We start from the raw sequence: 13733 nt of genomic DNA, 5'->3' as shown, positions 1-13733 counted from the left end.
TTGTGAGCATTGTGGACATTTTAAAACACTGTTTTTTGAATAAGTGTTATTCTTGTAGCTCTCCACATATCTTGTCCTGCGAGACTTTTCATCAAAACAACTAAAAAGAACGTTGAAGAAAATGGACTAAAAACATCTTTAATCTTTGATCAATTATTGCAATTGCAGCTACCACTGTTGAGAAAAAGCCAGATGATGAAGGCAGGAGATGATCATTCAAATGATTATTCAGGTTCAAAGCCCTTATGTAATATATAATGATTTAGTAGTGTTACAGGATATATACATCGTATTAATGAGGCCAAAAAATCTGAAAACTAGATTTTGATTACTTTAAATTGGCCGACTACATCACAGCCCTGTGATAGACTGGGGACCTGGTGTACCCCTGCCTGTAATGAGCTGGGATAGGCTCCAGCTCCAGCTCCAGCTGGGATAGGCTCCCTGTGACCCTGCACAGGATAAAGCAGGTATAGAAAATGGATGGATGGATAGACTACATCACATTCAGCGCTGCCAGATAAGTGGAAATTCACAAAAAGCGTTTCCATTACACTTTTGCCAATAAGTGGTTTGCCGGAAAAACTATTTCTTGGAAGCGTAAAAAGGTTTATTTGAATTTTTTATTTTTTTTTTTTTTATCCCCGATTTTTTCCCATTTTTTTTTTACCACCCAGTGCTCCTACCTAAGTCAGTCCTGGGCATTGCTCCCTTTACCAACCCCGGGAGGGCCCCGCACTGAGCTCAGGTCTCCTTCTTAACCTGAGGAGTGAGCAGGCCGCTTCTTTTCACCAGACAGGGTGGGGGGGGTGGGGCTTCTCTGGCCGGATGTAGCACGTGGAAGGATCACGTTATTCCGGCCGGATCCTCCCCACCCCATCTGGCGCCCCGGTTGGCTTGAGGGGCCATGTATAGCCCAGGACTGTGTGCATGTCTTTGTGAGGGTAGCTCACATTAGCTACCAAGGAAACACGGGGAGAACATGCAAACTCCACACAGAAAGGCCCTTTCGCCCTTTCGCACTTCAGCACCCACAGCATCCCCGGTGGGAATTGAACCCAGGACGTTCTTGTTGTGAGACGGCTGCACTACCAGCGGCGCCACCGTGCCCCTGTTTATTTGATTATTTAGTTTTTTTAGAATTAGTGCCATTTCCATTACAGGATTTATTTTTCGATATTTGGTTTTGCGCAAACCTTGGAAACGTGCCTATAATCACACATTCTGACCAATGTTTTTTTTCTTCGTTTCATAGTCTCCAATGTAAATATTTTACCCAAGCCACATATTATCAGAACGATATCAGCTAAAAATGGCATTTGTCAGACCAACTAATGAAGAGGAAGCAAATGATTTTCATGGTGATGATGGTATACATGGGTAATGTAAATATTTACTCATTAGACAACTTGCTTCTACTGATAAAATTTTGAAAAAGGGTTTCATTTATCCACATGACATTTAGGACAATAAAACAGTGCCCACTACCATTATTGGTGACATGGCATTTCACTCTTTGTTAGTAGTAAAAATACCATCATAAAGTCATGACATTTGGCTTTATTCACAATGTCAAGATACAGTTGTCTAACTGTATAATGAAAGAAAAAAAACCTTCTTTAAATCACTTTTCAAGAGGGTAAACAATTAAACATCTGTGGGGGGTATCCACCAGGAGGGAAATGAAAACGAGCGGGAATTACGTTGTTTTTTAAACTCTCAGTGAAATATGGTGTAGTAAATATACAAATCTGGTGGTTTTTTGCTCATCTGCAAGAGTACACCTGCATCAATGATCAACCTGTGGTTCAAATCTTTTAAAATCTTCATAAAACATCTATCCTCACAGGTTTCATTGAGTGAATGAAACTATTTTAGGTTACTTGTCCTACATGAAATAGCCCTAAAGAGTAGGTATTTGACTTTAGAGAGAATGTGGCTTTTCCCCAGCTTCACATGAGTTCATGTGAAGGATTTTCTGCTGCTATAAATACCATCAGGAAAAGCTAGGTGACAAAAGCACTGGCATATTTAATAATTGAGCAAAGCGTGGCAGGTGGGCGGAGTGCCCGCGGTGCTGAGTCATGGCTTCTGCAGCTCCACAACAATGATGCTCCAGAGCGAGCTGCTGGCTCGCGACACGGCCCCTGCACCTGGGTTTGGGGCGGTGATCCTGAGGAAGACTTTGGAAGCTCAGTGGCAGGAGCGCTCTGCCTGGGAAAATCCTGTTTAGTATAAATTGAGTGAGACCAGTTGCTCCCTTACAACACAATACACACACAACAGTCACAGTGTCACACTACACGACACGACACACACACATAGCTTTAGTTTCTTTGCTACTGAGCGATGGAGGAAGCAGTGCACAGTAACTGCAGCTCATGTACAGATATTTACCAAACCATACTGTATACCGTGTAAAACCTAAATGTAATCCTTTTAGCCTGAACTTTATGAAGGTTATGATGAAGGTATCGGGCCAGTACAGGCAAATTTTCTAAAAAAGACCAAAAAAAAACCCATGTAAACAGAACATACAAACAAAGAGAAAATCATGTTTCAAGTCAAAACTGTAACTTTAGACAACTGCACACATCAAAGTCTATTGTGAATTTATTTACTGGAACATCCTTAATTTTAACCATCAAACGTTAAACAAAAAGACACAACAGTGTATCTGTATATAAAGCTAGCAGGGAGGTGAAAACTCTGCTTTTCATCACACGCCTTCTGCTAAATTAAGTCACAACATTTCATATTTAGATAAAACTGTAATCAATATTCATTCTTACTCTTAAAAAAAAGAATCACCACTTGAGAAAAAAAGTCCAGCTTTACAAAAACTGTCATGTAACTATTTATGTTACTCATGTAAATAGTCTGCATTTAAGTAACACTTTTCTTGTATTGTTGACCACTCGAAGTACCTTCCAATACAAGTCCCATTCACACATCACTCTTAGAGATGACCAAGATGTCTTTTTTTTATCAAATCTAGGCAGTGCTTTCTCTGTCACAAAACAAAATGCCCCACTGATGAATCTATCAGAGGAAATGTGGCATTCAGTGACCTGCCCAAGGATGACATACTGCAATTCCAGGAATTGAACCACTGACTTCAGGTGAATACACTATCCATAAATACTTCCCTGTTAATAATATTTGACCAAGTAAACAATATTTTTTGATCACTTTACACAGAATAAGGTCATGTTGGAAGTAAACAATAATCAAATGTATATATGTGGAGGATTAAGATCTTTGTTTCAATATATTGACCTTTCTAGACCAGTGGTCTTTAAATCAGATCTTCAGGATCCACTGCCCTGGAGCTTTTGAGATGTTTCTTTGCTCAATTCCACCTGGCTCAAAAAAGTGTGTCAATGATAAGACTTCTGTAGACCTCAAGGACAATGTGAGGGTAATACATTCAGGTGTATTTGAGCAGAAGAACATCTAAAATACCACGTCTCCTACACTATAACATGCTAGCTGACTTTTTATAGTATTTTGCAACACTTTTGCATTGCCATGCATTCCCTTAACACAAGCAAACGGCATGTACTAACCTACATTAGGGAATATATGCAGAAAAAAAGAAGAAATATTTTTTTAAGTGAGGGAAAAACACAACCCTGTGTTCAGAGGGATATGGATGTAATGACAGCTTAGTTTTTGACAATTATATGGGGTGGGTAAGCGGGAATGGCACGCAACTACGTATCAGTAAAAGATTCCTTGATGGAGCATAGGACAACTGCCTCTTGAAAACTACATTAAAAACCAGTCCCAGCAGCACTTTCAATAAGAAAACACATGTTATCTCATCTTAAACAACAAACAGTCTCATTGTTAACCGTCCAGGTCATTCTGAATTCCCTATGAACTGTCCCAGTCTGTGTCGTGATCTTCTGTGAGAGCTAATTAAAGTGGGTGCCAACTTCGCTCAACACGTTACAAATGATCTGACTTATTTCCAGTTTTAACTGGGATTTTTTTGTTTGGTTCATTTGCAACCCGTGCACCATGACTTCTGAGTTATTATAACAAATATTACTCTTCATATTCAATGGAATATGAATGCAATATATCCTACATGTAAATGATCTAAGCATCATAATTTGAATGCTTTTTAATCTAAAGTTCATTACTAGGAGGTTGCTGTCCATATAAACATCGCCAATAGAAAACATAGTAATTTATGCTTGCAGGTGTGCTTGTTCTGGTATGTCTGCAGTCTACACAACCACCACCATCATTTCTTAGAAATCCAGGACTGGTTCCCAACGAATACCAGTCCTGTTCTTACCAACATTGCCTGTTCTCCCATCGGCCTGCTAATGAATCAAAGCACACTAAACTTATCAGGGAGGGGTTTTAAAAGGTCAGGAGATATAATAGAGGTTTTCTGACTGAGAATCCCAAGAAAATTGAGATTTGCATGGTACCACAACATTGTAAATCTGATCATAACAGAAGCACACCACATGGAAAAGAAGTGTGGAGAGAAACAGAGTGGAGCAGCTCACTACCTTCAACCCAGCTGCTATGAACAGAGCTATAAAGAAAAGCTGCAAGCATGAAGTAATAAGTCCTGTGGTATTTTGACAAACACATCTTATGGACAAGACCCCAGAAACATGTTTAAACTTATGGAAAAGCGAGGCCATAATATGCTCCCTTTTAAGTACTGCACACACTGTCATTGCCCTCTGTGATGCACTAGAATTGTAATACATGCAATAGAATCGACCTGCAGCTTTTGGACACTTCAGCTTGTTTAGCTTTCACTCCGTGTGTGAGGATTTTATGAGAACAGTGATTTGGAAGGAAGCATGAATGACTCTTGAGTGAGCGTAAGAGCGCGTCCCCGTGCATATGTGTGTGTGTGCGTGCACGTGTGTGTGTCATCTCCAGCTGAGCAGCAGGATGCAGACAACCAGGAAGAGATAAGCAAGGGTGAATGGAGGGAGCTTTGCATGTGTGTGCGTCAAGTGTGTGAGTATGCATGCATTTGTATGTTCGCGTGGGGAAATCACTTCACAAAGGCCTGGAAGTGTGTGTTCCCCTGTCTGCCAGCGCGGGACTCGGAGGAGATAAGCAGACAGCCAAATATTCCCCTTGTGTTTTCCCAGCAAAAACAGGAGGCGGAATACCAACCACTCAGACCGATGCCACAGGGTCAGGCCTGGAATGAGTCGTGCTTCCAGGTCTTACAAGTTGCACACAGAAACACACATCTATCAACTTTTCATGCTGCAATAATAAAGTAATAATGACAATTTTTTTGATAAAACAATAAATGTATGATAATTGCAGAAAATCCAATTCAAGCATTTAAGAATGGTTCGAATTCAGTCATTCATCAGCGGGAGATACAAATTCAGACAGTCCTGTGCATCCATATATATACTCAGGCTTAGGCTAATGAATGTCTTTGTGCATGCCTTTCATCGAATGTGGATGTTTACAAATCATTTTTACATATTTATGATACTGTACATACATGTAGATGTTAAATGTGCAAGAGCTTGGAGGAATCTTTCTTGGATAAAATCATGTAGGAAAGATTTTGACAAAAACTGGAACATATTAACACATTTTCCCTGCTCTAGCCAGACTGGTTTAAAACAAATTTTAAAAGCTTGTTAGTTGTTTTTAGATCATGGAGAGGCCACGCACTACCCCACATTACAGAGCTTGTAGCCCCTAACATCTCCTGTGCTTGGCTGTTGTTCGCTGTAGACAGGGTGGTAGAGCATTTGTGGAAAGAACTCCACAAGCATGAAACACTTTTCCACTGAGTATTAAAGAAGGGACTTCTGTGTTGGTTTTTTTTTTTTAAAGTGAAGTATATTTTATAACTTTATTACACGATGCTCCTTGTGTATTTTGCTATTATTTTGTCTATAAAAAAACTGCTTTTCAGAAACACTTTATTATTATCGCTCAATCTGCAGATTGAGGCAAATCATATAATTTGCCTAATCTCGAGACCATCCACAAAATTTACCTTAATCTTGTCAAATAAAAAGTTTTCTCTCAAGCTAGCAATGAAATAAGTATCTTGGGTCATCAAAACATATCATCAAAATACATTGGGGGTTGGTGAATCCTGAGGGTTTAGGCGTCTACGGAAGGATATGTATTAAAAATGTGTAAACAAAAATATGTGAAATATAGATATACAAATATAGAGGGGCACTTTGAGAGCGTAGATCTACACCAAGGCTGAAATTCAGCTCTTGATTGATCGAACAGAAACTATATCCATTATAAAGTGTGCTTTTTTTTCTTTTTTTTGTTGTTGTTGTTTTGTTGTTGTTTTGTTTTTTCAAACAATTTGAATCTCGACAAATCTGGCTTTGGACCTCTTTCACACATTTGGATACCTATACCACCCAGTTTCTAGATTAACGCGTTGGCTCTAAAGAGGGTCTCCATATCTTATACATTATACTGTATATCATATATCTATATATTCATATCTGATATGTAATTTTTCCATTTTAGGAGACACTGTTGTTATTTTTTTGTGAAGAAGGGATATTCTCTTGACTGAAATCCTCTAATTTGCTGGTAAAAGTCACTAAATCCAATTTTTAAAATGATAAATCTGAAAGAGGTAAAAAAATAAGAAAACGTATGTGAGTAGGCCAAAGCAAAAAACCTTCTATGTTTGCTCACGACTAAGTTATTTTCAAAGACAAAGTCTTTAGTGTACGGGGAATTTGTCTGTACTTCTTATGCATTTGCTGTTCACATAAGCACTTTACAACCAGAGATTACCTGCAGATTTGGTGTCACAGCATGAAGCATTTTGGAGGATCATAGGGGGCTGTGGGACTCAACAATAAAAGGGCATCAGACAGAAAGCCGTGTTTTGTCTGCAGCATGTTGAAAATCCCATGTTATCCCCAATGTAGACAAGCAGGTGAAAAGCAACATGTGACTCAGCAGAAAGGAGTATGGAGCAGTGATTATAGTCCTGATAAGTAATTATACTTATTTGTGCTAGGAAACATGAAAATAATTACCTGAGGGGATATATTGTCACTGCATAATGGGAAATACTCACAAAAGAACTCATGTCACATTCAATAGGATGCAAAGTCCCCATTTAGGGTTTGATGGTAGAGCTACACCCAAGACTGTCTAGTAGAGGAATAGTCACCTAACAAGGTGGAGAAAAAAAAGTTATTGCAGGGTTTTGGTTTGGAAAATGTCCAAAAGAAGTCCAGACCGAATGTTGCAGACGTTTGCATGATCATGAAACATGATGAAATTGTGTCATATGGAAATGTTCAGGGCCTGCACGTGTTTATGCCTCCGCTTTAATTTCAGGTCAACATCCGAGTTGTATATCACCCATTAAAACACTCTTGAAGCCTAAAATCAGGTATGATCAGATAAACCACAAATAATCAGTCAATACTGTCTCATCGCAAGAAAACAAAGAGCTGACGTCAAGAGATGAAAAGAAAATAGATTAAACCATTACCATTATATAGAAAACCTTTTTTTGTTTTCTTTTACTTTGGAAAATGCTATACCAGAGAGAGAGTGTGTGTGTGTGTGTGTGTGTGTGTGTGTGTGTGTGTGTGTGTGTGTGTGTGTGTGTGTGTGTGTGTGTGTGTGTGTGTGTGTGTGTGTGTGTGTGTGTGTGTGTGTGTGTGTGTGTGTGTGTGTGCATAGCTGCAGAAAGTATTTGCACCTGAGTATAACACATTCTTTATGTACACATACATTTCCAGCAGGGGTAAATACAAATCTAACACATTGCTGTATTTTTTCACTGCTGTTATTTTAACCTACAGAGCTCACTCTGGTGGTTAAATCTAAATGGACTGACTGCCTCCTTGTAACCTGTTGAACCTTTTGGGCTTCCATCCAAATACACACACACACACACACACACACACACACACACACACACACACACACACACACACACACACACACACACACACACACACACACACACACACACACACACACACAGAGAGTATCTTAGCATAGCTAAAAGCCACAGAGTTGTAGAAGTACCAGCGAGCATAAAAACTCAACAAGTTACCACTGATGAAGAAGGTAATCAGTTGGATTGGTGGTTTCATTCTTGATTTAAATCAAAGCTTTGTACTTTTAAGCAGATTTTGGGAAAGCTGGAAAAGAAGTGACATTAAACTAATTGTAAAATATCTCACTTCGTCAGGGAAGATAGCCAAGTAACATGCAGAAAATACCCTTTGCAAAACTAGTACTGCTTATTATTCATACTTAATGGAGGAAAACATGCAACTCCAGGTTTCTTGTCAGAGTCGTAGGGCTTCAAGTCGGCGATGACTTCATCGGTTCATCACAATTAAAAGTTATTGGCGAAATATTCATGGCATCCTTCCCATGCAATCAGTGTTGTATCGTCAAAAACAGACCCTTTAGAGAAGACTGTTGACTTTCATTTGTGTCTAGACTGTTTCTGTCCCGTTGAGCTCTCTGAAGTGTACACAACAATAGCTTTATCTAACCATCAACTTGTATTTTGGACCCAATCCTAAACAAATTGTTCAAAGAGAGATCTTTTCCTTTAATTAATCCTTCCATGCCAGATATGATCAAACTATTCTTATCATCAGACTATGTTTCTCAGGCCTTTAAGATTACTTCTAATTAAAAAACTTGAAGTGACCATTTTATGTTTTCTATGTATCCATGATAAATTATCATCTTAGACATGACTGAAGGGTCAAAAGAAATATGTTGTACCTTTGCCCAAAATACAGAGTTTTCAGGTGCCCAGGACCCTTTTATCTGGCTTGGTCCTCTGTGACATTATTGCTGACATCATCAACTCTGTGACATTAGAGAGAGTTAAATTTACTTGTATGGTCATATTCTCCAGTCAGTATGTATCCACAGGAGCAAACGTTTCAGCAGTCATATTTAAAGGTTTACAACCCTGCAGAGAGGATTGAATGTATTTTCCATCCTGGTGGATCTGCTAGTACTAACTAAGCATTTAGTTTTTGTTTCCAACATCAGTCCAAAGAAATGTGTTTTGCTTGTGAGGAAAAGCTGGAAGGCCATGGTTCAGTGGATGCAATTAGCTTTTTCTGGGCCAGCAACTGAGTGAATGCATTTTTTTTTCTTTTTTTTTCTTTTGTTGGTTATTTGCATCATCTCATAGGGGACTGTAGTATGAAGAAGGACCAGTGTGCATTTGGATTTCTCAGACTAACAAAGGCTGAAAGATGCTACTTTTCCACCGCTCTCCTTCATTTCTGTTGTTAAAGAAAAATGTGGCAAATTACCCAACTTTTTTGGTGCAACTGGTCACCTTTGCACCAAAAATATTTGAAAAGTTTCAGTAATAATTTAGATCACATTATATCACAGGATCTGCACTAGTGAAAGTTACCAATTATCTCCTTGTGGCCGGAAAAACAGGACTTGTATGTGGACTCCTATTAGACAAGGACTGAATTTGATAGACTTTGCTGCATTTGAGATGATCAATCACATCATTTTATTACAGAGGCCTGTGTTATTGGGATAAAAGGAACTGCATTTACCTGCTTTTAGTCATATTTATCTGAAACATTCCAGATTGGTTAATGTGAAACAGGAGTCTTCCTCACACTTCTGAGTTGTTTGTGGTACTCCACAATGTTCTGTGCTTGGACTGAAACTATTCACTTGGTGTATGCTTCCCACAGGTACTATTATTAGTTACTATAATATAAAGTGCTGTTGTTCTTTAGATGATACTCAGCTATTACTACCTATCTTTGAAGCCTGATGAGGCTGAGTCAGTTAGCTGTACTACAATTATGCCTCAGAGACATAAAAGCCCGGGTGACCTCTAATTTCCTGTTACTAAATTCAGATAAGACTGATGCTGACTGATGTTGTCCTTGGACCTAAGTGGCCCAGGAACAGACTTCCTAGCAATGTATTTACTCTAGATGCCATCACTTTGGTATTTTATACTGCTTTGAGGACTCTCAAAGTAACCATTTTCCAGGGTCTGTCTTTCAGTTCTAACATAAAATAAAATGTTTTTAGGATTTATTTCAACTCTGTAATATTGCCAAAGGTGTTGCATAAAATCTAGTCCATGCATTTTTTGCTTAAAGATTGGATTACCTTGAATAATAAATAAAGTTGGTAGGATTTGGAAATTAACTGGTTGTTATTTGGATAAAAAAAATATTTTAGCTACGGTAATATGCAAATTGCAACATATTTTCAACCAATTTTCCTTGACACAAATATCTAATCAGCCATGGCTGCAGCTCAATGTCATCTGGTATGTAGATTTGATCAATATGACTTACTGAAGTTCAAAACAGGTATCAGAGTCGAGAAGAAAGGTGAAGAAAGGTTAAGTGGCTGAATGTAACATGATTGTTGGTGCCAGACAGGCTGGTCTGAGTAATTCAGAAACTGCTGATCTACTGACATTTTCACACACAGCCATGGCCAAGGTTTACAGAGAATTGTCTGAAAAAGAGAAAATATGCAGCGAGCCGCAGTTCTGTGGGCGAAAATGCATTGTTGATGCCAAAGGTCAAATGGCAATAGCCAGAATGGCTCAGGGTGAGAAAAGGCAACAGTAATTAAAATACTCCTTTGTTACATCCAAGGTCTGCAGAAGACCAATGCACAACATGCTGAATTGTGAAACAAATGGGCAACAGATGCTACTCCTGTCAGCTAAGGGGCACTAAGGCTGCCTGCCTCATATGAGCAGCTCAGGCTGCAGGTGCTTCTTTACTGGTGTGGAGGATATTTTCTTCTGACACTTTAGGCCCCTTGTTACCACTTGAGCCTAATTTAAACCCACAACCTATCCGAGTATTTTTGCTGACCATGCCCATCACTTTTATGACCACAGTGTATCCATCTTTTGATGGCTACGTCCATTAAAAAGTGCTCCTTGTCATAAACATCAAATCTTCAAACACTGTTGTTTTGTTTTTTTTAAAGACAGTGACATCACTGTCCTCAAATAGCCCCCACAGTCAGTAGATTCCATTTAGGATTGTGGTGGAATGTTTAATTTGTGTGTGATACTATCATATCAATATGGAGCAGCATCTCTGAAGAATCCTCACAAAAAAAAGTTAAGAGAGGTCTGAATACAAAACGAGTGTAATGGGACTTAATTGGACTTGCACTGTATCTGTAGGGTTTCTTGAGATTACATAAGGAGATCATAATACTTATATTTGTATACACACACACACACACACACACACACACACACACACACACACACACACACACACACACACACACACACACACACACACACACACACACACACACACACACACACACACTCTGCCTACAGTGTGCAGGTTTGTCCAGTCTGTATATTCAGTATGTGAGGAATTTGTGTCTCTGTCAGCTTGTGGACAGCCAGTGCTACCACAACTCTTGGTGGAGTTCTTATTAGTCGGACTTGTCATTCCAAAAACCCTCAAATTTCTCTGAGGGATAGAGGGATGGATGGATTAAAATCCAAAAATGAGATTTTGTTCAAAAATACTTAGCATGCAAATTATTTTATTTTAATAAATAACACCTTTAGAAGAAAACGCTACACAATTTGACGATGAATATTTCAATAAAATGGAAGGAATGATGGATCTAGATGGTTTGAGAGTACTTTTGCACTCCGACCTCATCTTTTCACTACGAAGTTAAAAAAGAAAAAAAAAATGCCTCTTACTAAGTATCCTTTGTATTTAGAAAAACTACTTTGCTGAATCCCTATGACACTGTGAAGTATTGATTTTCGATTTTCTATTATTTTAATATCTGTAGATGCTTTGAAATACACCAGTCAAAGAATAGAAATTAAGTCTGTCCATAAATATAATGGGTGGATCTAACTGCCATTAAAGCAAGATAGCAAAATAAGATGCAGTTCGACCTGAACAGAAGAGAACAAGTCAGTTCTGAAATTAAAAGAGTAGACTGTAATATATATATATATATATATATATATATATATATATATATATATATATATATATATATATATATATATATATATATATACTGTATATGGCATATCTGTGAGTTTCATCCTGCTGATGGGAAACCATTTTAAAGATTATGCAAAATCACAGTCAACTCAAATAATTACATTCAGGAAATTAAAGGAAAATCATTATAGGTCTTCCTGCAGGTACAGAGCTGGCCAGTACTGAAAATAATAACATTTGCTCTTTGCCCAGTTTACTTTTTCACTATGCAATTGCAAGACTTTGGGGGAAAAAAACAACTAAATAATACCATTTATTCCATATACTGCATGTGTATTTATTTCAAAACATATAATGTAACTGCACTGGAAAGTAACAGTTACTTTACTGGTGAACTGTTCAATAAAGAACTTGCGTTTAACATTTTTAACGGCGGAAAATATATGCCCTTTTCAATTTTACACATCTGCATAAAAACTGTGTTTTTGGGGTGTTTTTTCTTAGTTTTTTCTTGTATTTGTCTTTTTTCCTTGTCCCCAACCAAATACTGAGCATCTCATTTTAAAATCTGGATTGGGATGGTTGTTTTTTCTTTACTGTGTAACAATCTTGTTAAAAAGTGATATTTATTCTAACACATCTTTAAACATAAAAGCTGAGGCTGTTTACAATCTGTTTCATACAAAAGCAATATAAAGAAGAATGCCTCATGTGGTATTAGATCAAACACGGTGAATCTGTCATTATAGTCTCTCAGTCAGTCATTAAAAGTCCTGCAGCCTGCGTGTACTGGAGTGCATCGCTGCCTGTGATGTTACAACTGATTCCAGCTGTTTTTCTTCCCTGTTGATGGTTGATTTAGCATCTGCCCACACGCAACAAAGACACTCAATCAGACATTTCATGCGCCGATTGATATTCTCTCCGATCATAAACATAAGAACCCACAGGTGATGCATGTGCCGGGTGAGCGTGCAACAACAAAAGTGCATGTCGGTAGGCAAACGCGGCTTAGCGGCACCGTCACAGCACGTGGCATCCATCTGCAGGATCACCATCAACACTGACTTATCAGTCCTGAAGGCTAGGGAGAGAAACAGATAGTGCATGTACCGATGCACACGCACACCGCACTGTCACCACTCATACACGCGCACACGTGCCTCGTCAGAGCCAGATGTTGGAGAGGATCACCGGCCACACACGCAAAAGCAATATTCCTCTGCAGTTTGTGGTTGGGAACAAAAAAAGCAAAGTTAAAACGGGACTCACCGGCTTTACACGGGTCCTTGTAGTCAATGGTCTCCGCTCTCTCCTCTTCATAATAATCAAAGTCTGGCTCCTCGTAGTCGAAACACTTTGAAATTGTAACTTTGCCCCAGAAAGTCAAGCCCGCGAGCACCAGCGTGATCCAGCGCATCTTAGCGGGCAGTGCCGAGGGTACTCGGTCCATTTGAGGACTTAAAATAAAACAATTAAAGGCTTTTTTGCGCTCGTTTCCTCCGTTGTTATGGGAGATGTCTCTCTCTCCGAAGGAAGCGGCAGGAATTTATCGGGTCATGGTGAAGGTTGCTGTCTTCTCCCTGCAGGGCGGTGTGGTGGTGGAGAGCTGCTGTGGAGTGAGTGCGGTGGGTGGGTTACTCTGGCCGGCTCGTCTTCATGCTGGACTGAGGTACCTGTGTCCGTCCCCGCCTGGCACTGGCCAAAGTCTCCGCCGTGGCTTCGCAGGTGAGGCTGCAG

The 13733-nt window shown here is 39.1% G+C and overlaps 1 protein-coding gene across 2 annotated transcripts in view; it reads right to left on the bottom strand.

The window, feature by feature from the left end:
• The window catches only part of tll1 (tolloid-like 1), a 69073-nt gene that overhangs the window by 52859 nt on the left and 2481 nt on the right, over positions 1-13733 (bottom strand). For both annotated transcript variants that reach the window (XM_061718771.1, XM_061718780.1), the window contains exon 2: positions 13266-13727. In XM_061718771.1, the coding sequence (XP_061574755.1) occupies positions 13266-13446 (181 nt within the window). In that variant the 5' untranslated portion in view covers positions 13447-13727. The remainder of the gene's footprint in view (positions 1-13265; positions 13728-13733) is intronic.

The sequence above is a fragment of the Cololabis saira genome, chromosome 1, assembly GCF_033807715.1.
Source record: "Cololabis saira isolate AMF1-May2022 chromosome 1, fColSai1.1, whole genome shotgun sequence".
NCBI lineage: Eukaryota > Metazoa > Chordata > Actinopteri > Beloniformes > Belonidae > Cololabis > Cololabis saira.
The sequence above is the reverse complement of the archived record's forward strand: the minus strand, read 5'-3'. Positions and strand labels throughout refer to the sequence as shown.